Source organism: Hoplias malabaricus, chromosome 4 (assembly GCF_029633855.1).
Source record: "Hoplias malabaricus isolate fHopMal1 chromosome 4, fHopMal1.hap1, whole genome shotgun sequence".
Classification (NCBI taxonomy): Eukaryota; Metazoa; Chordata; class Actinopteri; order Characiformes; family Erythrinidae; genus Hoplias; species Hoplias malabaricus.
Window position 1 is genome coordinate 31,759,941 of NC_089803.1, and position 24,739 is coordinate 31,784,679.

General features: G+C 38.4%; 3 protein-coding genes across 5 annotated transcripts; 2 read left to right on the top strand and 1 right to left on the bottom strand.

Annotated features, from left to right (window-relative positions):
• Nucleotides 1–48: 48 nt before the first annotated feature.
• Nucleotides 49–10,832, bottom strand: dldh (dihydrolipoamide dehydrogenase). The gene is made up of 15 exons (XM_066668583.1): nt 10,756–10,832; nt 10,080–10,234; nt 9,139–9,214; nt 8,929–9,008; nt 8,786–8,854; nt 8,587–8,656; nt 7,495–7,595; nt 7,233–7,376; nt 6,983–7,084; nt 6,702–6,892; nt 5,942–6,112; nt 2,633–2,822; nt 2,365–2,502; nt 2,173–2,262; nt 49–2,087 (listed from the first exon to the last, which is right to left on the bottom strand). Exons 2-15 carry the CDS (start codon nt 10,116–10,118, stop codon nt 2,022–2,024), a joined length of 1,527 nt encoding a protein of 508 aa, XP_066524680.1. The 5' UTR covers nt 10,119–10,234; nt 10,756–10,832; the 3' UTR covers nt 49–2,021.
• Nucleotides 9,596–15,960, top strand: si:dkey-42p14.3 (EF-hand calcium-binding domain-containing protein 10). Of its 2 annotated transcripts, none has more exons than XM_066668586.1 (5): nt 9,596–9,612; nt 12,783–13,127; nt 14,161–14,325; nt 14,707–14,797; nt 15,485–15,960. In XM_066668586.1, the coding sequence occupies exons 2-5, from the start codon at nt 13,025–13,027 to the stop codon at nt 15,525–15,527; spliced, it is 402 nt and encodes a 133-aa protein (XP_066524683.1). In that variant the 5' UTR covers nt 9,596–9,612; nt 12,783–13,024; the 3' UTR covers nt 15,528–15,960. The 2 variants fall into 2 exon arrangements, with proteins under 2 accessions (XP_066524683.1, XP_066524681.1); XM_066668584.1 differs by lacking the exon at nt 9,596–9,612 and adding an exon at nt 10,543–10,575.
• An 834-nt stretch (nt 15,961–16,794) lies between these two features.
• LOC136695701 (zinc finger protein 800-like) lies at nt 16,795–23,799 on the top strand. 2 transcript variants are annotated; one of them, XM_066669939.1, is made up of 7 exons: nt 16,795–16,921; nt 17,607–17,697; nt 17,902–17,991; nt 18,093–18,213; nt 18,378–18,473; nt 18,637–18,780; nt 19,750–23,799. In XM_066669939.1, the coding sequence occupies exons 2-7, from the start codon at nt 17,650–17,652 to the stop codon at nt 21,045–21,047; spliced, it is 1,797 nt and encodes a 598-aa protein (XP_066526036.1). In that variant the 5' UTR covers nt 16,795–16,921; nt 17,607–17,649; the 3' UTR covers nt 21,048–23,799. The 2 variants fall into 2 exon arrangements, with proteins under 2 accessions (XP_066526036.1, XP_066526037.1); XM_066669940.1 differs by lacking the exon at nt 16,795–16,921 and adding an exon at nt 17,050–17,241.
• Nucleotides 23,800–24,739: the final 940 nt, after the last annotated feature.

A 24,739-nucleotide genomic window follows, 5' to 3' on the forward strand; every position in this document is an offset into this window, starting at 1 on the left:
TAAAAAAATGTTCTCCATATATTAAATAAACTATATTTATTTGCTGCTGGTAAATGCTGTACAGAACTGAACAGATATCACACTGGGTTAAAGTCAAATTAAATAATCAGTAGAGCAAAATAAAACGTAGATTTCTACCTTTGATTAAGCATACTGTTGGAGAGTAATGAGGGTTTTTGTAACTTTTTGTAGCCAGAGTTATTTTCTAACAAGTGGCTACATCTAGTGATCCAGCTGTTCCTGTATAAACACTCCACCAGCACCACCAACAGGTCACAGAAGATCATAGATTAGCCACACACCTCACATAAATCTCTGCTAAAGGGGATTCCACAGATATTTCTAAACCTCTGCATAATTAAATTGTTAATAAACCATGCAGTGAAATGCTCCATCGTAGAGAATGGATCAGAATAAAAAGGGAAGAACCAGAAGACATAATAATATGAAGAGAGTTTGTTCTTAAAATACTTTACAAATACGTAAACATTAATCCATGAATTAAACACAAGTCAAAATACCTTTCACTATTCACAGATGAACACATCCAAATCCGTGTCTCACAGTCTGCAATTTGTACAAATACAGTTACATTCATAAACACGTTTGGTTTTAGTTGATATATCATAATTTATATGAGAATACATGTTTGTTTAAATTTAAATTGTAATGTCAAGTCTCGAATTTAAAATGTATTTGTAAATTGTACAATCTGCATTTCCTTCCAAGTTTTTAGATTTTGAGACTTTCCTTTTGCATTTCACCCGATCCAAATGCAGTTCGATCCACAAATGTGGCCAGCAGGCGAACAAGCCACTGCTAGCTTCATATCACAGACAGTTAGGAATGGGTGATCACTGGGGAACACTTTTGAAGGTGCCCTACATTTAACAACGTTAAAGTCCACCTAGCGGTGGCTTGTTCGGCTGCTGCCCACATTTGTGGATCATGCTGCATTTGTGTGTGGATCGGGTGAAATGCCAAAGTCTCAAAATCCAAGAACCTGCCGGAGGACATGAACAAACACACGTCAAGAAAACACACGAGTTACCTAATCCACAAACGCAGATTCAACAATTTACAAATACATTTTAAATTTGAGACTTTGACTTTACAAATAAATTCAATGTAAATTTAAACAAATGAATTTTATATGAAAATAAATGTCTATGAAAACCATAAACATATTTATGAATTTAAATGTATTTGTACAAACTGCAGACTGTGAGACACAGATTGAGATGCATTTGTGAATAGTGAAACATTTGTGACTTGACTTTAATTTGTGGATTAACATTTATGCATTTGTAAAGTATTTTGAGACTAATCTCTCTCCATAGAAAAAGGACTGATCTCACACTTTCACAGGTTCAAAATGGTCTACGTTCTTTGTGTTTGGCATCACGACTAACACTCCTGTTTTTAAATCTTCACCATATGGCACAGCAGTAGTTAAGTTTGGAAACATGAGCTTTTTAAATGCATATAAACCAAATGCACTCAAATATAACCAATATCTTCCAAAACCATTGGTATTGTCATTAGATTGTGGCATTGCTTAATATTTGATTAATTAGCACAATAAGACAATTACAAGTCTTAATCACTAGTGTTTTAGTTTAGGCCACAAACCCCATTCAAGCAAACAAACACTAGACCACACAATTGAACACAATTTAGGTACCTTTTCATTAGTTTCCTAGAACGTTCTAATTTATCAAAACGACCCTGTCCTGTTTATGACTGTTCACTGTTGACTCGGCACATTTAAGAACAACTGTAAACACGGAGAGATTACACTCAAGGAACACTAAATAAGTCAAACACTTTCAGCTCATCATAAGACCCAAAACCCTTTATTGGAACATTTAAATAACATACTAATTAAGTGTAATTTTATACTCTAGGTTGGATGAAGGTTTTCCTAAAAGCTGAGGGCTGAGGATCTCCAAAATGTGTGGAGTGAAAGTTCCAAAACCAGTCATGAAGCAGACAAATATTTACAAATTTCTGATGATGGTTTAGAAATTGATGGCTTTTCCAAATGAAGCAGCAAGGTTGGCTTCCCTGAAGGCCTCTGAAACCGTCTGGAAAAGAGAGAGGTGTAGGTCAATTTGCCTGAAATATAATCACAAAGCAACATAAAAATGTACTTTTTTTGCAGATACTTACAGGATGGGCATGACACACTCTTGCTACATCCTCACATGAAGCTCCATATTCCATGGCTAGTGCAGCCTCATTGATCATCTCACCTGCCCCCTGCAAGACAAAGCACTCGCTGTTAGCACAGACATTAGATTTCAGCTGAGAATGTAGAAGTGTAAGCTAAAATGTCTTTTTGAGTCACTCTGAGTCACTTACAGATCCCAGGATGTGAGCTCCCAGCATTCTGTCTGTCTCTTTGTGACTCAGGATCTTCACCAGGCCGTCTGTATCAGCGTTAGTTTTCGCTCTGCTGTTCGCAGCAAAAGGGAATTTGCCAATTTTGAATGGAACACCCTGTAAAAGCAAAACAGTAGTCAAACAGTGGATTGATAAAAATGTCTCAGCAAAGTCTGCTTCAGAAAGAGGAGGGTTAAGCAAGGAATGGGAGAGAGAGGGGAAATAAATAAATAAATAAATAAATTACCTCCTCCTTGAGTTGCTCCTCATTTTTGCCCACCCAGGCCACTTCAGGGTGTGTGTAGATGACAGATGGAACACAGTTGTAATCAATGTGAACGGCTCCTCCTGCCATGCCCTCGACACATATTATACCTTCATCCTCTGCCTTGTGTGCCAACATAGGTCCAGCCACCACGTCACCAATTGCATAAATGCTGTGTTCATAAAAGACAAGACAATAGCATAAAACACCAATGACTGATTTACAATGAACAATCATTGAATTAGGAACACATGGCTAATAAGGGATTGGTGGATCCTATTGACCACTCTTTTCCGACTCACCAAGGTCAACTGACACCTTTCTTTGGCTCAAGACTTTGTCAACAGCAGCGCACACATTGATCTGTGGCTATGGTACTCTATTCAATGCAGGGCACTGCATGACTGAAATTGGTTACGCCTGCCCACTGGTGGGTGAGCTGACATGCTGTGGCACGCTGCTGCTGTAATACCAGACGGCACATGTGATGCTCGTCTCTTGGATCAATTACTGTGTGACTTTGGCTGGATGTTCGCTGATGGTTCCTCCACACTTGGTACACTTGTGATAGCATGCCCACAAGTGCAGCTGTTGCTGATAACACTGGCACCACACATCTATGCTCTATGTATCTGTCCACAGTCCAGGGTTCGCATAGTTTTTCCAAAGTCAAATTCAAGTACCTTTCAAGGACATTCAAGGTCCATTTTCTAGCTTTTCCAGCACCTTACAGTTGTAGTATATTGAAGATTTATTCAAATACACACACATTTATAATAGGGATAATAAAAATTCTGACTTGTATTTGGTAATAACAGAAGGATAAGTAGACTTTTCTTTGCTATCTAAAATGAGTCTACATGTTTATTTTTTGCCCTGTGCTTTTGTGCGTAAAATGTTTAAACGTGCACGTTTATTTTCACCTACTACAGGTGCTGGTCATAAAATTAGAATATCATGAAAAAGTTGATTTATTTCAGTAATTCCATTCAAAAAGTGAAACTTGTATATTATAGTCATTCATTACACACAGACTGATATATTTCATGTGTCTATTTCTAACAACTAAAAGTCACAAAAGTGTACAAGCAATAGGGATAACTGCACCCTGCAGAGGGTTGTGAAGCCAAACCCATTCAAAAATGAGGGGGAGATTCACAAAGACTGGACTGCAGCTGGAGTCTGCTTCAAGAACCACCACACACAGACATATGCAAGACATGGGTTTCAGCGTCGCGTTCCTTGTGTCAAGCCACATTTGAACGGGAGACAGCGTCAGAAGTGTCTCACTTTTTAAATAAGGACTGGACTGCTGCTGAATGGTCCAAAGTTATGTTCTCTGATGAAAGTAAATTTAGCATTTTCTGTGGAAATCAAGGTCCCAGAGTCTGGAGGAAGAGAGGAGAGGCACAGAATCCATGTTGCTTGAGGTCCAGTGTAAAGTTTCCACAGTCAGTGATGGTTTGGGGTGCCATGTCATCTGCTGGTGTTGGTCCACTGTGTTTTCTGAAGTCCACACAGCTGTCTACCAGGAAGTTTTAGAGCACTTCATGCTTCCTGCTGCTGACCAACTTTATGGAGATGCAGATTTCATTTTCCAACAGGACTTGGCACCTGCGCACAGTGCCAAAGCTACCAGTACCTGCTTTAAGGACCATGGTATAACTGTTCTTAATTGGCCAGCAAACTTGCCTGACCTTAACCCCATAGAAAATGTATGGGATATTGTGAGGAGTAATATGCAATATGCCAGACCCAACAATGCAGAAGAGCTGAAGGCCACTATCAGAGCAACTAGAGCTCTCCTAACACCTGAGCAGTGCCACAGAGTGATCGACTCCAGGCCACGCTGCATTGCTGCAGTAATTCAGGCAAAAGGAGCCCCAACTAAGTACTGAGTGCTGTACATGCTCATACCTTTCATGTTTGTAGTTTTCAGTTGGCCAGCATTTCTTTTGTATTGGTCTTAAGTAACATTCTAATTTTCTAAGATACTGAATTTGGGGTTTTCATTAGTTGTCAGTTATAATCATCAAATTAAAAGTAATAAACACATGAAATATATCAGTCTGTGTGTAATGAATGAGTATAATATACATGTTTCACTTTTTGAATGGAATTACTGAAATAAATCAACTTTTTCATGATATTCTAATTTTGACCAGCACCTGTATTTTCTAGTATTGGCATGAAAATGATGCCATGAAAACTAGCATTACCCAATTGTATCACACACAGTACATTAAGCCTACAAATTCGACAGCTAGAAGTGTACATACACTGCAAACAAATGCAACCAAATGCAAACAAATTAGCATTCACGTGTTCTCAAATTCTCCACTGTGATTTACCTTTGAACCTCGAGAGTGCAGACTCCCATTGTGAAAAGTTGCAGGTGCTTTTTGTAGACTTTGCAGAAGGCTACTTGTGGGTTTTGTCCTTGTCTTATCCATTTTCTATGCAGCGCTAATTAAAATGTTAAACTTTCTGCATTTTTAACAAGTTCTCTCCTACTCACTGTGTCTTCAGGGAGGCGGGTTACACATAACACACTGGCAGATCAGTCATATATTAGCTAGCAGTGTATTGGTCGCAAACAAGAAATTTGAGCAAGGCCTTTTAGGGGAACGATAGCAGCAGACTCCTGTCCAAGAGCCATTCATTCATTAATTTCTTTCTTTCATCAGGGCAGAATGCTATGGTGATTTTATCCTCTGGTATAATGAAGAGCCTTAGGAAGCCAAAGAGTTGGCACTTCTGGGTGAGCCAAGTCAAATGATCTTTACCACATGCATTGGCGCTAGTGAGTCGACCCGGAGCAGTTTTCATTTTAGGCTCTGCAACTTAGTTTATTTTTCCATAATAGTGAACTATTCAGCCATTACTTGTGAAAGAAATACAGTTACAATTTCAAGCATTTTCAAGCACCTTATCCAAAATTCCAGCACTTTTCAAACCTGGAAAATACTACATTAATATTTCAAGCACCTGTAAGTCAATCAAAATGCTCCGTTTACCCATATCTGATAAGGTCAACACCTTACATGAGAGTCGACTATGATATAACCACCAACAGGGGAGGACTTATTAGTGACCATATGCCACCTTCCACATATCCCTAATCCAGTGATCATTCAGGGGAGTTTAATAGCTTGTACAGTGTTTATTTTTTGGTATTTAAAACCCTGCATAATTAATTTATTTTGCATGGTCTTCTATCAAATTTGGTCTGCTCTTAGCAAAATAAGTTTCTTTGCTTTCAAATGATACTTCATTCTGAAACTGTCCTACCTGGGCACTTTGGTTTGGAAGCGGTTATTGACAGGAATTCTACCACGGTTGTCCAGTTCAATACCAACATTCTCCAGACCGAGATTCTGTGTATAGGGACGACGACCAATACACACCAACAACACGTCACAGGTAAGGGTCTCGTTCTTGCCTCCAGTAGCAGCCTCCACTCTGCAAACACATACCACTCGCATTACAGCCTTCACAAATTGCAACTTCACAACGTATGAATAATTTGTTGCCAGAATAATACAAACAGGTTTAATATATTTAAAATTATATCATCCAGTCAATATTAATTCAATAATAAATGAGAGAGTGCTGGAACCTGAGCTATTGGCACTAGTGTACTGTTGTCCTAGATCAGTACACTAGTACCAGAACCTTGTGTATTATTGGGACGATACCACAGTTGCTGTTTTTAAGGTTTTAAAATGGAGTTAAAACATTTATAAATTATGCAAGGTCAATTAGTTTCATTCTACCAGCTCTTACAGTCGTTACTGTTCTGATTAGAAAAAAAGGAAAACATTCATGTAAGCAAAAGGTGGCTAAAATGTGGAATTTCTGGTCAGAGAAACCAGACAATACCTTAAAGATTACTCTTTATTTCTAAATTTAGAACTGACATCTTCTAAAATGTATCTACTTGATTCCAGCCAGGAGAAACCTTATTTTAGCTAAATCAAAGAATATAATTATCTGCCTATATTTCTGCCTAATTAATTTTTCAAAGGATTATAGAAAAGCAGTGACTTACGCCACATCAATCTTGCCATCAGGCCTCTTGGTAGCGCCCATGACTTTGGTTCCGAGCTTGAATTTCATGCCCTGTTTCTGGAGAATACGCTGGAAGTTCTTGGAGATCTCCATGTCAATGCCCATCCCACCCACATGTCCCAAGAACTCCACAGCAGTCACTTTGGAGCCCAGCCTCTGCCACACTGAGCCCTGAAAGATGTTTAGCAAAATATTCCTCTAAGTCCATCATCAATCAGACGTGTCTGATTCCACATGCACACATGCCCATGGCCTACCCACCAGCTCCACTCCAATAACACCAGCTCCAATAACAATCAGCTCCTCAGGGACCTTCTTGAGGGACAGCGCCCCTGTAGAGGACACCACTGTATCCTCATCGATCTGTTTATACACAGAGTGAGAGAATTATAAGTTGAATTTATTCATTCATTTAATTTCTGTGAGAATTGACTGAGATAAGTAAAATAGTACTTGGTGATCTGCAATAATCAGCTGTATTATTTAGACAAGTATTCATGTGAAGACAAACCTCAATGCCTGGGAAAGGGGTAACCTCTGATCCTGTAGCGAGCAGGATGTTTTTGGAGTTAATAACTTGTTCACTGCCATCAGCATTCTTTGCAGTGACCTGATTTTTACCAGTTACTGTTCCAAGTCCATTGACATGAGTAACCTACAAAAATAAAGGATGTTAAAAATATAAAAGATAGGCAACAGCAAATAACTTTTTAATTCCATTTGAAGCCAATGAATGATATTTTTAGATGGGCTATTTGCATTTACAAACTCACTTTATTCTGTTTAAATAAGTGTGCAATTCCTCCAGTTAATGCTTTCACAGCACCACTTTTCTGTGCCATCATCTTCTCCAGGTTAAGAGAAATCCCCTGGACTAAAAAAACATATGAACTAATGATGAAACAAAAGATAATGATTCCTAGATGTTAATTACTAACATTGTGCTTTTTGACAATCCTTAAACATTGCTTCAACATAAATATCAGTAGATAATATTTTTTTTTTATTAAATCCAGTCATGGCCAATAATATTTTCATTCCTCTACTTTAAGAAAACGCACCATGTCTCCCAAAGAAATGAATTGCTATTTCAGTACTTTTGGTTTTAACAAGTTTATTTAATTTGAATAGGAAAAACACAATGCTCAGGAAAAAATAATGTCCTTTCTCATCATACTCCACACAGAACTCTAGAAATTAGGTAGTCAAATGAACTGGCGCCCTCAACTTAATTAAGTTGTAATACATGAGTGTATGTGAGATACTGACATGGGTGTACTACAGCCGTAGATCAGTATCAGAAGATCAGAATACTAGTGCCAATATCTAATGCGTTACCTTGAGTGTACTTTTGCTAATATAACTCAGTTCTGGGGTCTAGGTACTGGCCATTTCAGAACTGTCCTGTGCTTCGAATTAAACCATTTCTGGGTGCGTTTTTGAATTATGCATTAGGTCATAGTCCTGCTGGACAAATAATAATAATTTGGATATTATGCACAGTCAAGGCATTCCATGCCAGAACCAGCAAATTAACCCCAAAACATACGTAAACCTCCAAGAATGTTTGATCTTAATGACAGTGATCTTTGCTTTGAAGGCCTCATTGCATTTTCTGTATAATGTAAAATAATATGCTTTAGTAAATAAGAATAGTGACTTTCTCAGTTAAGCCACAGAAAACACCATGCAGGCTTTTATATGTCACAATGTCAGCAGTGGGGGGTCCTCCTGTATGTCCTATCATAGTGCCTCATTTAATAAATAAACATTTATTTGATTTAAGTAATTGGTTTGATGGTTTACCTTTGTAGCCTACAATAATGATTTCTTTTTTCAATAATGATCTGTATTTTGGTACTTACTTTCAATGCCTCTGCTTTCAAAGTCCTTCCCGTGTGCCAGGTGATACAGATAAGAGTTGTTCAACAAGGCCTTAAATATACAAAACAAATGTCAACACATGACTTGCATAGCATCTTATTGAAAAATACAAGTGGAGACAAAAGCATGGTCTGACATCTTGGTCTTTAATCAAGCCCTAGGGTAAAGCGTATAAAATACCTTTGATGGGATACAGCCCACATTTAGGCAGGTTCCTCCAAGGGTGGCATTCTTTTCCACACATACTGTCTGAAAGAGGTAATAATTTTAGCCATCTGAAAAGAGGACCCTTTTATAAAATGCAGGACCAGAAAAGCTGTTACCTTAAAACCAAGCTGTGCAGCTTTAATGGCAGCGACATATCCTCCAGGCCCAGAGCCCACAACTGTCACATCAGCATCAACTATGAGAGGGAATAACAGCTCATGATATAAAAAATACATTTAATCTAATATCTTCACAATTTCCATTAAAAAGCATCTACAGACAGCATTATGGAAAGGAATAGATAGAATATAAGTAGTAATTCTTACTTGGTGCTTTGTCAGCATATGTTCTCACAGATAAAGCTGTGGCTCCATGCAGTTTGCAGGTGAGGTGTTGACCACGCTGTAACAAAAACAAAAACTTAGCATACACATTTGTAACATAACTGGTAGGGCAGAATGATTTAGGACAAATATCTACTAGATTTTTACCAGCAGCACTGAGCCTGTAATTTATATTGATTTTTTTCCCCATAACGTAAGGTCCAAGCATGTTACTGTGGCCAAAAATACCTAAATATGCACTGCGAAAACTGGAAGTAATGTGCAAGACTGCCTCTTAGTCAGGGTTATGTACCCAGCATATTTATATTTGGTCACGGATGATCATCTAGTCCACCTGTGTCCACTTCAAAACAAGCTCACTCTCAAACAGACATAGAAAATATACTTCTAATGCTACAAGACGACAACACCATTACAACACAAACTTTTAGCAACACTGCTGGCAGCTAGTAACAGGTTTGATGCATTTTACTGACTCTACAAATAAATTCAAGTGTTTAATTTAGCTATCTGACAGAGTGACGAGAAACTTTTCCGGACATTTCCATGTGTGCCCATATCAGCTTGTGGGAACATACAAAGTTTACTTCTAGCAGCTATGAACACCTTTAGAGACTCGTCGTTTGAAGTTTTGGTTTAACTGAGAGCCACAGTTTAACGTGCTACCTTAGGTCTCCAAAACGAGTACCCTCCCATGGACAATAAGCAGATACTGGTGAGTTCGTGTTGGAAAGGCGTTTTATTCGCCGTAAATCTGTCACAACCCGCTGTGATCGGACTACACTGAGCTGGCTATGGCGCACCCTCGGCCTTCACTTGGTGAAACAGGGCGCTTCGTCTGTGCCCTTTGCCGAAATATTCAGCCTCACAGCGCTGCACACGATGCGGTGTAGTGTTAGAGTGGTGTGTGCAGTGGTTTTTACCGTGGCCAGGGCGCGGTAGAGCTGGTTGCACGTTTGCATTTCGTCTGAGACACAGGACTCTCTCCCTTTACCTGTGGATCACACTGCGCGGCCAAGGACTCCGTTCTGCGCGCATGCGCACGACTCTCCGAGAGGAAGGAGAAGAGCGGCGGTTACTGTCGCGAAATAACAGCGTCAGATCAGCTGACTGCCACCTCTGCTGAAAATAACACCCTACACAACACAGCTGAGATCCATCATCAATACACATTTAGGAATGGCTAGTTCTTGACATATTATTATTATTATTATTATTAGTATTGGTGTTATTAAGAGTAATAGTAGTATTACCTTAAAATATGGATTGAGTAACCTAACTTCTTACTCAAGTAAAAGGCACACAAATCGTTTAAGCATACTTAAGCCTTGATGGGCACAAAGAATGATGTCTCAATTTAACTTTAAGCCCACATTCAAGCCTGTCCAATAGGAACAGAGCTGAGAGACATTCCTATGGGTCAGTACACAACTTTAGGATTAAGGTAGCTAACTCATTAACTGGGAAATCCTGTTTTGTGTACACCACCATACACAGGATGCCTTTGTGTGTGTATGAGGGGGGTCTTTTTAGTCCGAGAACATAATCCTTAAGCGACATTTACAATTTTAATTTAAAACTCTAAGATTGTTTCCTCACCATTTGCTAGCTCTCCAGTCTGTTTGTGTGCTCGAAACCGGCTTAATGTGTTTACAAAAGTCCAGCGTCTGTAAATGGCTAAAAAAAAAATGTGTCTCAAGTCGTTTCTCAATAACTGTTTGTTGGGAAACGTCATCAGTCTCTAGTACTTTAGCCAAGTAGGGTGGCATGGTGGCGCAGCAGGTAGTGTCGCAGTCACACAGCTCCAGGGACCTGGAGGCTGTGTGTTCAAGCCCCACTCCAGGTGACCGTGAGGAGTTTGGCGTGTTCACCTTGTCTGCGTGGGTTTCCTCCAGGTGTTCGGGTTTCCTCCCTCAGTCCACAAACACATGATGGTAGGTGGATTGGTGACTCAAATGTGTTTGTGTGTGTCACCCTGTAAAGACTGGTGTTTGTTCCTGCCTTGCACCCAATGATTCTGGGTAGGCTCCAGACCCACCCTGAACTGGATAAGCGGTTACAGACTTGAGAGAGTCAGATACTCCAGAATGCATTTAGCACCAACCTCAGCGCTATTCATATATATTTTTTTGTGCCACAGATATGGTAGGCTTTCTTTCTCTGTTCATGGATTAAAAACAAATGTTGAAAAGCATGAACCAATGCTCTATTCCAGCCCCATAGGTAGGTAATATTGACTTATATTTTTTGCTCTAGACTGAACTGACTCTAAATTTGGGAAAATGCTAAATTCAGGACCAAACACAGACCAAATGTTCTACACAAAATAAGCAACTTCAGTTTTAAATGAGTTTCTGTGGTAATAAAAATGTACAAAAACAGTCTTTTTCCCCCCTCAAATATATTGTTCCACCATAAAAGACACAGAGCTAGACGAGCTAGACAGAGATAGACAAACCAGACAATCGTAGACATTCCCTTTGGGTGAAACGCGAACTGAACTGAGGAAAATTCATTGGATAATCCTTAAATTTTGGGGTATATTAAACATTCATTGTCTGTAATCGCTTATCCAGTTCAGGGTTAAGGTGGGTCCAGAGCCTACCCGGAATCAATGGAACACACCCTGGAGGGGGCACCAGTCCTTTACAGGGCGACATACACACACACACACACACACTACTGCTGCCATACGTCCTGGTTTTCCCAGGATTGTTCTCTTTTTTTCTGTCACGGAAAATTAATCATCCTTCTCAGGACGCCTATTGTCCTGTTTTTTCGTGAAAACACACTTCCATTCACCTTTAAATAAACATATTTTCTGCTGTTGCATCAGTGTTCACTTCCCTGCACCTACATAGGCATAGCGTACTGGTCTCTGTAGCATTCTATGCATTTTTTTGATTGGGCATACTGGTTTTAAACTACTCATACGTGGCAACCTTATCACACACTCACACCAACGGACACTTTTGAGTCGCCAATCCACCTACCAATGTGTGTTTTTGGATTGTGGGAGGAAACCCACATGGACACCTGGAGTGGGACTTGAACCCACAACCGCCAGGTCCCTGGAGCTGTGTGACTGCGACACTACCTGCTGCACCACCGTGCTAATGTAACCCCAGGAGTTAGTTACACCCCAGGAGTACTCCTACATGTAAACAGCACTGACATTCAGACGTTCATAGTGCATTTTCTGCAGTGCTGAGCCATGGGTAGGCTTTGTTCCCTCTTACAGGACAGTGAAGCGTTACAAAGATTTTAAAGCTGTAAATTTCAAGTAAAAATATTACGTAGTGTTCCTTTAACTATATCATATGGCAGATGTTAAGCTTAATCAATAGAAAGATAGTAGGATGTTCATGTACACGTTGGGCTTATATTTAGCTACCACGGTAGTTTTAACATTGTACATTTTTATGTTATTATCGTTATTTATGCTATTATCGTATAAACATTTTAAAACACCAGCATTAGACTTGTATTTAAAATGTCATGAAAACGTTATGACAAACCAAATTAATCAGAGTGAATGGCGAGAAACTTTTCTAGGTTCTTTCAACTAGTTTTCCCGACACTAACGGTTCTCCGTTTGTTTTGTGGTTGTTAACTACCTTTAATAGAAAAACAATGTCAAGAGTGAGGAAATATGCACCAGAATATCAGAAGCATCCCTGGAACCCGATATAACAACGTTATATAACGAATTTATCTGAATCCATCATGAATTTCTTTGGTAAATTATCACTACATTTTTACCACAACTGTGAGAAACCAACAACACTGAGACCGCCGCTGACACGACTGATGACGCCCCGGAGCCCCGTATCATAGCAACCAGGAATAACAATATCCGGGCAACAAGATGTCTACACTTCGGGAGGAAGAGGCGGCGGAGTACCTCAGAAATCATAAAGTAATGGAATTGATGGATAATTTAACCAGCAGTCTCTTCTTTCACAGACCAGGTAACACAGTTCTGACACTTTAACTTCCGTATTCCCCAGTCTGTGTCTCATCCCCGGTTCTCACACATTGTTTAAACCATCTCTCTTCACACGTAAGTTTGGATTCTCCTGGTCAAATTCTTCTTTAAAAACTGTAACTGGTTTTTGAGGTGAAAATAACTTATCCTCTATGGAACTCACAATAATATGATATTTTCTGTTAAATTATTAGCGTCTACAATTTCTATGTATTTGAGTTTAACATATTGGAAAAAAAACTATGTATAAATTGTAAAATATACCCTCTGGCCTCATTTTAGATTTTATTATTTTCCATTCTATTCAAATTCAGTGATTTTAATTTGCCAAAATCTATTATGTTTATTTATGTTTATGTTTATCTATTATGTTTAATTTAAAAAAGACCTGAACTACAACTGCTATCTGTTTGATTTGAGCAGACCTGCAAATGTATGTTTTTTTTTTTCAATTTTAAGTTAATCAAATATAAAACAACAGTATGATTGATATTTAATAATAAAGGTTTGCTGCAGTTTTTCTTTTTCATCGTGAATATTTCTTCATTTAAAATAAATTAGCAAAATATTTCATTTGACCAGGGGCATACAGAATTATGCATGTGACTGTTGGTCATATTTGACACAAGCAGGGATATGATAATTGTACTTTATACTTTATAATTGTAGACAATACTGGTACAGGGTGGCATGATGGCGCAGCAGGTAGTGTCGCAGTCACACAGCTCCAGGGACCTGGAGGTTGTGGGTTCAAGTCCTGCTCCAGGTGACTGTCTGTGTGTTGCTCCAGTTTCCTCCCACAGTCCAAAAACACACGTTGGTAGGTGGATTGGCGACTCAAAAGTGTGTGAGTGAATGTGTGTGTTGCCCTGTGTATTCCTGTCTTGCGCCCAATGGTTCCAGGTAGACTCTGGACCCACCGCGACCCTGAACTGGATAAGCGGTTACAGACAATGCATGAATGAATATACTGGTATGTGGAATAGACATAATCTTGTGGATTTTTGTTTTTTAAGAACGGCCTAAGGAATTTCTGGTGTCTCAACTTGAAAAACTAAAAGCTACCAGGGATCATGCAGCTGAAAGTCACTGTCTCTTTGATGATTCCAACTTGGATGCAGTGTTTGGAATCCTGGATCCTACAAATCAAGGATACATCTCTTATGCTCAGTATAAAGAGGGTAAGGAAATGGTATATTGTATGCTGCATACATGAACAATTACAAGTGGGTGATTTTCAGGACCTGCTGATGTATGCAAAATTTTGTGTACCCACAATTACATATTTAGCTGATGTTTTTAAATGAACAAGAATTATACATGTAGTAGATGGTCTGCTGCAAACATTTCATGTTAAAGTATCCCTGATATATGAAGGACTAAACAAAAATATGCAGGTCCAGTCAAGCATACGATCAGGAATTTTTAGTTTAGGACTACTACTCAGCAAGCAAAGATTTTTGCATATTAAAATTGGAGTAAAATATTTCAGCACATAAAATTATGTCAAACTGAGTTGATTTCATTATGTGTTAAGATAAGTAACACATGCTTCTTTATAGCACTGATGACACTTGGCATCAAGAATTTCACAGAGTGCCCAGAGGGTCTTGATAATAACAGGATATCACGTGAAACATTCCAAAGAGAAGCGTAAGTGTTCAAAAATTAATTCAAACTTCACTGAAATAACTTGCTGAAATAACCATGGAAAATATTTTGTCTTGACTGCAGCATATGGCTATTTAAACACCTAATGATCACTTCCACATCAATGGAAACCTCTCACATATTTAAGTTACCCATTCTGTGGTCACCGATGCACCCCCCATACCATGAAAGATGTTGGCTATTGCACCTATCGTTCATAACAGTCTGGAGTCGCTTTTGTCATTAGCACAGAAAACACTCATTTTTCATGAAATCAAGCTGATTACAGAGCTGAGCAGTCCTTAAGGCTGTTCCATATTGTTCCATTTCAGAATGGCACCTCATGATATTTATGCGAACAATTATTACTTACATATACGAAACCCAATCAAGTCTGGAAAACACAACATTGTAAATATTTTCTTTGTATATTTGTCGGTTAAATAAAGCCTCAAGAGAATTAAAATATCAAAGGAATTTCTAGGAATAGGGTTTGTAGTTTTCTAAATGTTGAAATTGTGTATAGTGTTACAATTTAGTACAACTGATGTTACAAGATCTTATATTAATATAAGTTTAAATACCACCTTTTAGTTTTTGTATAAATACATTTCTGTAATGTGAACCCACGTCCATTGAAAATACAGTAGAATAAGAAATATTCAGCTACTTATAATGTTTCTTTTTCAGGAAGGAAGGTCTTGCCAGACGTGCAGCTACATTCAAGATGTAATTTTTAGCCTTTTATGGAGATATAACAATTCAGTTCTTTGTAATAGATATAAGAATTTGTTAAAATCAAATAAATGTTTAATAAATGTTTTTTTTTTCTTCTTCTTCAGTGCATTAGTGTCTTTATGAAAATCTATTCACTGAGTTAAAGATTAGAAACTGTAGCTAAGCTACACTGAGGAAAACAGGACGGAATGAATTTATTCATTATTTAATGTGTTGCTGTAATGCTGTACGCAAGATATCCATGTAATTGAGAAAAATTCTCACCCATGTGTATTTCTTCTGTGCTGTAATAGAGAACTTTGCATTCTGAGTAACAGGTTTTTACTCTCATTCTGGACTGGAGGTTTACAGCAGAGATCAAAATTACAGAACAACATTCTAGGAAGATTATTATCTATTTCTCAAAATAAACATTTTGAAAATTTAAAAATGCTCTAAAGGATCATCTTCTATTCCTTCCGTAGCACAAACTAACGTAGCATCACCACTTTAGTGTCACAACTATGAAAATATGCCTTACTAACCGCTTTAGCAGTTTGAAGTTTGTTCACTAATAGCTCTTGTATGTCTTTTATATTAAAAGGAGTGTTAAAAGCTGTTATGAGGGATATTCATTTCATTCATTCATTCTCATTGTGGATGAGCAGTCATTACCAGCAGAAGCACTGTGGAAGAGTTTTGTCTTCCAAACCTAATGTAACACAGCTCATTCCTTTAACCAAGGATTATGAATGCATTCATTACATGAATCAGATGAGGTCAACATCCACTGATCATTGCTTTAACACTTTAAAAGCTTTTTCATAATAGAGCTAAATAGCAAGGGGACACAATTCTGGTCATGGAGATTTACCACATTAAAGAGTTCAAATCCAACTTGCCTATAATATTAAGATTCTTCTGAAGGCCTTCACTACTTGAACCAGGTCAGGTTGGAGCTCAAATACACATGATGAGAGATCTTTAGGACACATTTGGTAAATATCAACTGAAGTGCTTTTTTTTTAATAATTCGACAAAGCCCTCATATACCAGATGAACTACGGCTGCAGATAACTTTTCTAGGTGAAACCGCTGTTATACAAAGTGGTTAATGCAGTGTTTGTGTTGAACTTAAGTATTTCGCTTTCTGTGCTTTATCACATCCACTAAATCTCAGAGAAGGGCTGTGAATGGCTTTACCGGTTAGCGGCTGCTAGTGCTACATAACTGCGTACTCCAGCGCTGTAGGCGGCGGTGTTATCCACGAATGCTGTGAAAATGAACAATTTCACAGAAACGGAAGAAGAAATACATTTTGGATAGGTGCTTTGAAAATTGAATTTGGGGAAAGTGCGTTCAGGGGTGTGTTCTCCCACAAAAACTCTCCACTCCGGAACACCGTTTCAGGTAAGAGGGACACTTCGGGTTTGATTACTAACAGAAATGGAGAACTAACGACATTTACGTAACCGGAGCAGATACTGTGACTCCCGTTCCGCCAAGTTTTGCAGCTATCTGGAATTCTTCGTAGACTAGTTCCGTTGTTTGTCTGCGCTGTTTCATTCGTGTTCAGTGGGGCTGATAATAAAGACGCCTTAAATTTACCAACAATGCTTCATAAGATACTTTTATATTCACTAATTTATTGTCTGTAACCGATTATCCAATTCAAGGTCCGGAGCTCACACGGAATCACTGGGCGCAAGCCAGGGGCTGTCCACCACAGGGTACCACACACGCCTATGGACATTTTCTGCACAGCCAGTCCTCCTATTAACGTGCTTTTAGATTCTGGGAAGAAAATCCGCCCAGACACAGGGAGAACACCACAAACTCCCAACATAGAGTGAACCGAGACAGGGCTGGAATCCACTGTAACAACAATCCACTTCTGTTACACTGGGGTTGGAATGGAAATACTTGTTTTCTTCTGTGTATCTAAGAATATATATTTGTTTCTGTACAAGTTGTGTTTCTTCTTGTCACCGTTGAGTGCACTGCTACGTAGTGAGTGAGCCCTAAGTTGCAGTTTTTGAGAAACATCTATGTTTATGACCCATGAATTTTTTTTCTCTGCCTGTTCACCAACTAGTGTCAAGTCACTGAAGGTTGTCAGAACTCAAGAAGAAAGTGATATGGAGCGGTCCCATTTTCAAAAGAAGAGACATAATTCTGGGATTCAGGTAAAGAAGATGCTTTAGGAAACATGGATCATACACTTTTTGTGGAGTTATGCTTCTGTTTGGGATAGTATTTAGTTTTATATTAAAAACCTAATTTATCCTGTTAAGAAACAAGATACAAAAGTACAAATGTTTATTGTTCATTCACATATCTAATGGAGTACTGTACTATTCACTATTAAACATTTAGTATGGTCTCTTTAGGGTGTGAAACCAACTTGTAAGAAGAAGAAAACCTACTCTAAGAGTGAGATGATGCTGGCTGACACGTATTGCCAGACTGTGACAATGCAGGTAAGACATACAAGAATGTTAATGGTTGGTCTGTCATAGGTTTTGTGAGGTAAGTATTAAATTACTTACTGTATTTTTTTCCCCTCCTTCTTCTGTTTCAGGTTAAAATAGAAGAAAACGATGCTGAATGCCAGACTGACAGAACCAACAGCCAATTTGAGACTGGATATTACTCCCACCCACAAAATCTGTTGTGCCCAAAGTCTAATAACAAATCAAAACGTAGGACACACAATCCAAATTTAATGTTATAGACAGATGCTCTTACTGTTAAAAAGCACTACCATAGTAAATTATAATATGGAGACTCAAGATTAATTGATTATATTACTTAATCAGTCTCTGACCATTATTAAATTGTCTCTTCATTCATTTAATTTTTCTAGCACATTCTACTGAAGTGGGAGATCGACCTCTGCTTCGGCAACCACAACATACTACTCTGACTGGAATTCAGCAAATTATTGAGTGTTTTCGCTCAGGTATTTCATCAACTTTATTCATCTTTCCCACCAATACCCCTGTTTTTTTTTTACCTTTTGATCTTAGTATAAATCCCCATTGCTGGAATTTTACTAGAGTGCTATGACCTTTAAAACAATCCTAGTAATTAGTACTTATTACCCATATGCTGGTTACACCTAGGTACTGCTCAGGCTAAGCTTGTGCTGTTGAAGGAAATAGATGTCATTTTTGAGTGCCAACTTTGCAGAAGTCTCTTCCGTGGACTTCCTAACCTGATTGAACACCGGATGGACTACTGCTTGTCCAGACAACCTGAACCAGATGGTTTGTATTTCTCCATTTTCTCACTTTAGGGTTGTCCCTTATTAGCTGAGACATTCCAATTTGGGGCAAAATTCTCTGGTACTGTACAGTGTCCCAAATAACACAAAATATAAGACATAAACAAAGAATATTGGGTACAGTTAAAAAAAAAAAAAAAACTAGAGGCCACTCAGCACAACATGTAAATTACATCATGTGAAATGGTCTGTAGTAAAAGACTGGTAATTCAATACTGAGTTCAATTTAGTGCAGAAGGACAAAGCATTGTTAGTGGCAGCAAGAAATATACAATTCAAACATGAGTGTTATGAGACAGACCTTTTAAACTCAATGCATTTGAAATGCTTTGTCTCCTATCTTTCTACAGCAAAATAATAGAGATCTCTGCTAGACCATATTTTTATATGATGAGCATGTTTAATTAAAAACAAAAAAAAAAACATAGGCCCAAAAACATGCTGAACCTGAGCAGAAGCCCCCCCCCCCCCAAAAAAAGGAACCAGTCACCTTTATGTTGTATAATGCAAGTAATTGCACATTTCGTTAAATTACATTATTTTCTAAATTATAACTATGCAATAAAAAAATACTTCAGAACAAATTCCTAAAAAGTATACTTAAGTTCATGTACTTCAGTAAATGTAACTAGTTGCTACCAACCTCTGCTGTCTCAATTTCAGAATTTGAATATGTCTTTAATGCTCTATATATGTATCTAGATAGAGATGTATGTGTCTTGAGTGCCAAGCTCTGTAGTTTATTCCGATCAAAGAAAAATGGCAACCCTATTTCCTTATACCTTAACTGCCTATATTTCTGTATCTCTTTCTTGTTTGGGTTTACTGTGAAAGGATATACTTGTTAAAGAAATTTACCTATACATTTAGTGCTTTGTGAGTATGATGAAGAATATCTGTCAAATTTAGTTTGTATAGTAGCAATTACATTTTATTTTATTATTTCCTCTAGACCCCTCCCAGGTTATGAAAGATCTTTTAGAAGCTGTTTTCCCTGACAGAGTTCAAGAGAAGACATCACCAATCAAAACCCTCCCCAAACCCGTATATCATGACCAGCCTTTTACACAAGCCCCCAATTCTTCCCAGCTAAACTCTTTGTCCCAGAAATTGGATGACCGTAAACCTGTTGTCATCTTAAGAAGGCTCCAGCCGCATGCTGCATCTGATGAAGTGGATTCAGTTTCCCAACAGGCATGGGGCCTTGAGCCAATTGAGACGGATGATGCAGATGAGGACTCTTGTTCAAATGTGCAAGACACAATGACCTCAGCTGTGCATGAACACCTGGAAAGTGATCCAGAATGCAAAAATATATCTCAGCCAAATCATCCAAAGCAGTTCTTATCCTCCCATAAGGCAGTGCATGTTAATCTGGGATGGGAAGATGGCATAGAGTATGTTCCCAACCTGAAAAAGCTCTTTTCCTGTACACATTGTGAAAGGAAGTTCATTTCCAAAGTGACACTGACGAGGCACATGAGTGTTTACCATAAATTCAAAAGATTACGAAAAGTCACTGCAGAAAAAAACCTGATAAAACCTGCACCTGGAAATATGGACAGAAATGGAGAGGCATGTAAGGACTCATTATCATCTTCTGGTGAATGGTGTGAAGTATGCCAAAAGTCCTTTGACAAGAAGAACAGTGTTCGTTGCTGCTGTAATGAGGTTCTCCGTAGCTTTGAGCAAGACTGCACCAAACCTGCACAATATTTCTCAACTCAGACTACAGCTGCTCCTCAAAAAACACTAAATTCAAAGCCTGTTAAAGATCTTCCCTCCCATGAGGCAGAACATTTTAACAGGGAATGTACCAACCCCTTGATGAAGGACCTTTTTTACTGTGGCCTATGTAAGTCTAAGTACAATTCCCAGGTGATGCTTATCAAACATATGAGCACAACCCATAAGTTCCATGTGTTAGAAAACAGCTCTGCAGCCATCCGTACGCCCCCTTCAAGGAAAGTAAAAACCAAACTTAAGCCAGAAACTGAGGCTTTTGATAATGTGAGGGTCTACTGTTGGCTGTGTGGAAAGAACTTTGGTACGAGAAAAGGGGTGCAGAAACACTGTTATACATATCACAGACAAAAACTGCATGAGATTAACATACTTATGAGGGAAGACACAGGGCCTCTTAGCATGGGCCATGGGCTGCACTCTTTGCGGAATGGCTTTGCTGCCAGCCGTGACCCTCCAACACATTTGCCCCCTACAAATAGCCCAAGGAGTCTCTATATTGCTTAATTACTGTAGGCATAGATGGAATTCTGTGAAACATCATCACAGAGAGGCGCACACAACCAGGGGGCAGAAACAAGCACACATTATATTAGAGAGCAGCAGTGACACAGGGCACCAACCTAAAAGAGTATGGCTGGAAGGTGTTTAATATCCCGAGGGGATCCTATCCTTTTGCTAAATATTGGAGAAGAATATGGATCTAGATCATCAAAAGGGCAGATTAGGGTCCCAGTGCTCCCAAAGGCAGTAATCTATGCTAGCAATTTCCCCACTGTTGAAGACCTATGAAGCTGATATATGTCTAATATCATGTATAGTATGTTTACAGTAGCTGTCAAATTCAGCTGTGGCAAGCCATTACCCTTGTACACATTTCTACTTTGATTTAGATTAGCCACAATAACAGGACAATGCTTGTGAAACAGTCAAAGTGGGGATAGACTGACCCAACAAAATCAGTTAAATTGAGCACAATTCTTTTTTGTGATACACCTTTAGTGAAGAGAGGACGTAGTGGGTTATATTTACATATTATTTACATATTTACATATTAATATGCAATGATGTACAAACAGTGAAATCCAACCCTAAACTTGTATTATATTTTTGAGTCTACAAGAATTTACAAAAGGTGTGAAATCTAACGTCACTCTCTTGTAACCAATTGTTAGCAAAGCTTGTTTGCCCCTTGGCTGTGCGCGCACCTTGTACTATTTGTAAACGGGAAACCCGTCTATACTTTAACATAGTAACCAGACTATAATATTACTCTGTACATAATTGTGAATGTCTTTCTTTTGCTGACAGTCTGATCAAGTCCTGCATCAACATTCTCAGTTGTAAATTTCTCTGCCTATTCCACTAAAGCGTAAACCTCATAGAAACTGAAGGTGCAATCTTGATCACATTTTCCAGCTGTTTACTAAACTTTCCCATAAATGTAAATGCAGATGTTATTCAGTTTCTGTTGAAACACTGGGCAAATAACTCTGTCATCAGAACTCCTGTCATTTGGGTCATAAAATCCTTCATTTGAATTCATTCATATTTTTTTGCTTCCATCTGACATCTGCTTCCACAGTCGAGGTCAGCTGTTCAGGGCGTGTTCAGCAGTTTTATACATTCCATAGACCATGGTATGGTGGATTTAGTATCACGCCGTACACCTGTTGGAAGCATCCACCATTATGCTTCTCCACAGAGAATTTTCCCTTCAAAAAACATTAATAAAAACCATAACCATAACCATGCAAGCTAAGTTTAGCTGGACCACAACTGATGGCAAAGCATTTGTAAAACAAGTGTCAGTTGTCAGTTATATTACAGTGATGGGCAGGTCCAGTCATGTGGGTCCAGAATATGCATTCTTTTGAATAAAAATACTTGAGACTAATTTAGATTTGTGGATAATGTGTTTCAAAAAATAGATTTAAATGAACATATATTCACATTTCACATTTGTAATATATATAATACACACACACACACACACACACACACACACACCAGTGCAATTAAAATTCAAGTTCCATGAGCTACCCTGGAGCGGTGTAAGCTCACTTAGTGGCAAACTTGCAACTCTCCACTGGCACGTTTGTAATCCTTCAAGGAAACTGACAGGCTCCTGTGGCAAAGTCTCTTCTAGGCTGGCCTGCTAACAGTTTTGTCAAAATTATTCTAGGGCAGCATATGATTTGATAAAATTGTTAAACTTATGTTAAAGTGCTTTTCTGAGAACCTTGTGCCTTCTCTTTTATGAATTCACCCTGTTTTCATGGTAGCCACAGGCTATGTACTGAATATTCACTGTAAACTCTTGTAGAGGTTTCTTGTGCATGTGGCTACTCTGAACTGTGCCGTTAGACTGGGTCAATCAAAACTTTGTTCAATGTGCATTCGTCTCCAGAAATGAATATATATCTGTACAGTTGTATGTAAATGTTTTGTGGTTCAGTTAATTTTTTTTTTAGTTTGATTATAGATGAAACTAAATTAACACATGGAAACGAAGTTAAATTTGTAATTTCATCATGTAGTTTGGAGAAACTTTTCTAAAGTTGAACATTTACACAGGCCTTAGGTTTAACTTTTGCATTCATCACTACATGCAATAATACACACACGAGGGTGTTTTCTGAAATGTTTCTGTTCTGTATTTTAGGCATAAATCTTTAAGCACAAATGTAATTTTCAGTTGATAATTGAAGAACTCACTATGTAGACCAAATATTTGTAATGGGAAAAAATGTTTTACTACTAGGTAGGTTTAGAAAAGAGGAGTCAAAAAGGGCAGACATAAGACAAACTGTCAGAGGAACAGGAACAATCCTGAAGACCTACTTCAATTTTGATACTTTTTTATACTTAGCTTTTGTAATGTGGCAGATTTTTTTTTTTTCAAATTTAAACTTTGAAAACATAATGTGCTGCAATCAACAGGTCAACAGGACTAAAGGCTGTCGCAGATTTTATAAATAATCATATTTTTTAGTGTCCTCTAAGTGTTCACAGTGTGCTCTGCTCTGTTCGAGATGATGAATATTACAGGACTTTGAGATATAATTACCAGAACACCAGAACATGGGCACCACTCGTTTTGCTTTCAAAGAGGGTCATATTTTGGGGAGCTCTTTCTATTCTTTATGATTATGTACTTGTGTGAATGGAAGCTGTTTTTTCTCTCTGTGAGACCTGGACTAACATGGGGAATGTAGTTCATCGTCTGTCATTATTTCTTCTAACACTGTGTAATGATTGTCAGTTTTATGAATAAACTCATCCTAAATGAATTAGAACAACTGTTGTCTCAAAAGGGTTACTGCAGGTGTGTGGAACAGTACAGTGCCATCATATTAACTGACCAGATGAGTCAAGTGTATTTAAGCTTGGAAATCACCAAACTGCAGGAATCCAGAACTAGTTTAGTTTTCATATTCCAGTTAAACTGGATTGTGTAATTTTATATCTAGCAAGACTGGACAGATGCAGAATTCTTATGGTTTTGCTGGAAGTACAGGTACGCCACTGCTGTTGGGCAATGTGGAGATGGCATTTTAATATTTAAAGTTTTCTTACCAATGAATGCAGATGTTGTCCACCGGGAGTGCACGTTGTAACCTGACTCAGCTCACCTAACAAAAACTGCAAGGTGGATTATTAGTGGGGGAATATGTGCTAAACCAGGGGAAACAGGTCTGTTCCTTTATAAATCTAGAGATGTACATATACCTGTAGTTTTCTGTTAATCTGATGACTGTGCTCGTGGGTATCAGTCTATGTATGAAAAAGGTTTCCTATCAGTTCGCCGCTTGGCCACTGAAAACATGCATTTCTTTAAAATAACAGGCCCGTTGTAATAAGCCCAGTATTTGCAGGTGACTAACAGTTTACGAGGAGAAGTTTAATAACAGAACAATAATAAGTACTTGTACAGGCCTGCAATTTGGAAAACGAGCCTCTTCTAAAACGTTACACACAAACTTTACGAAGCCATGGCTAGTCATTAATAATGCAGAATGTGTTCAATCTCTAGCGAATAACAAGCCACACGCGTTGGGGTTCGTATGCGAGGCGTAGGCTCGTTTTGTGGGGAAAATTAGTTTTCCAAAGTTCATGGCAGTGTGTTGTGCTGAGCGCCAAACGCTGTGAATCGAGCAAAAAGCCCCTCTTCTGAAGCGCTATAAAGCCCCTTTCTC

What these genes read in the sequence shown, in the direction of transcription:
- dldh (XM_066668583.1), bottom strand. Translation starts at nt 10,118, where the DNA reads ATGCAAACGTGCAACCAGCTCTACCGCGCCCTGGCCACG. An exon ending in TGAAAGCAGAGGCATTGAAA is followed by an intron (nt 7,596 to 8,586) that starts GTAAGTACCAAA and finishes ATGTTTTTTTAG; the next exon opens with TCCAGGGGATTTCTCTTAAC. An exon ending in GAGCTCACATCCTGGGATCT is followed by an intron (nt 2,263 to 2,364) that starts GTAAGTGACTCA and finishes TTTGTCTTGCAG; the next exon opens with GGGGCAGGTGAGATGATCAA.
- si:dkey-42p14.3 (XM_066668586.1), top strand. Translation starts at nt 13,025, where the DNA reads ATGTCTACACTTCGGGAGGAAGAGGCGGCGGAGTACCTCAGAAATCAT. An exon ending in TCTCTTCTTTCACAGACCAG is followed by an intron (nt 13,128 to 14,160) that starts GTAACACAGTTC and finishes TTGTTTTTTAAG; the next exon opens with AACGGCCTAAGGAATTTCTG. An exon ending in GAAACATTCCAAAGAGAAGC is followed by an intron (nt 14,798 to 15,484) that starts GTAAGTGTTCAA and finishes TTTCTTTTTCAG; the next exon opens with GAAGGAAGGTCTTGCCAGAC.
- LOC136695701 (XM_066669939.1), top strand. Translation starts at nt 17,650, where the DNA reads ATGGAGCGGTCCCATTTTCAAAAGAAGAGACATAATTCTGGGATTCAG. An exon ending in GCCAGACTGTGACAATGCAG is followed by an intron (nt 17,992 to 18,092) that starts GTAAGACATACA and finishes CTTCTGTTTCAG; the next exon opens with GTTAAAATAGAAGAAAACGA. An exon ending in CAGACAACCTGAACCAGATG is followed by an intron (nt 18,781 to 19,749) that starts GTTTGTATTTCT and finishes TATTTCCTCTAG; the next exon opens with ACCCCTCCCAGGTTATGAAA.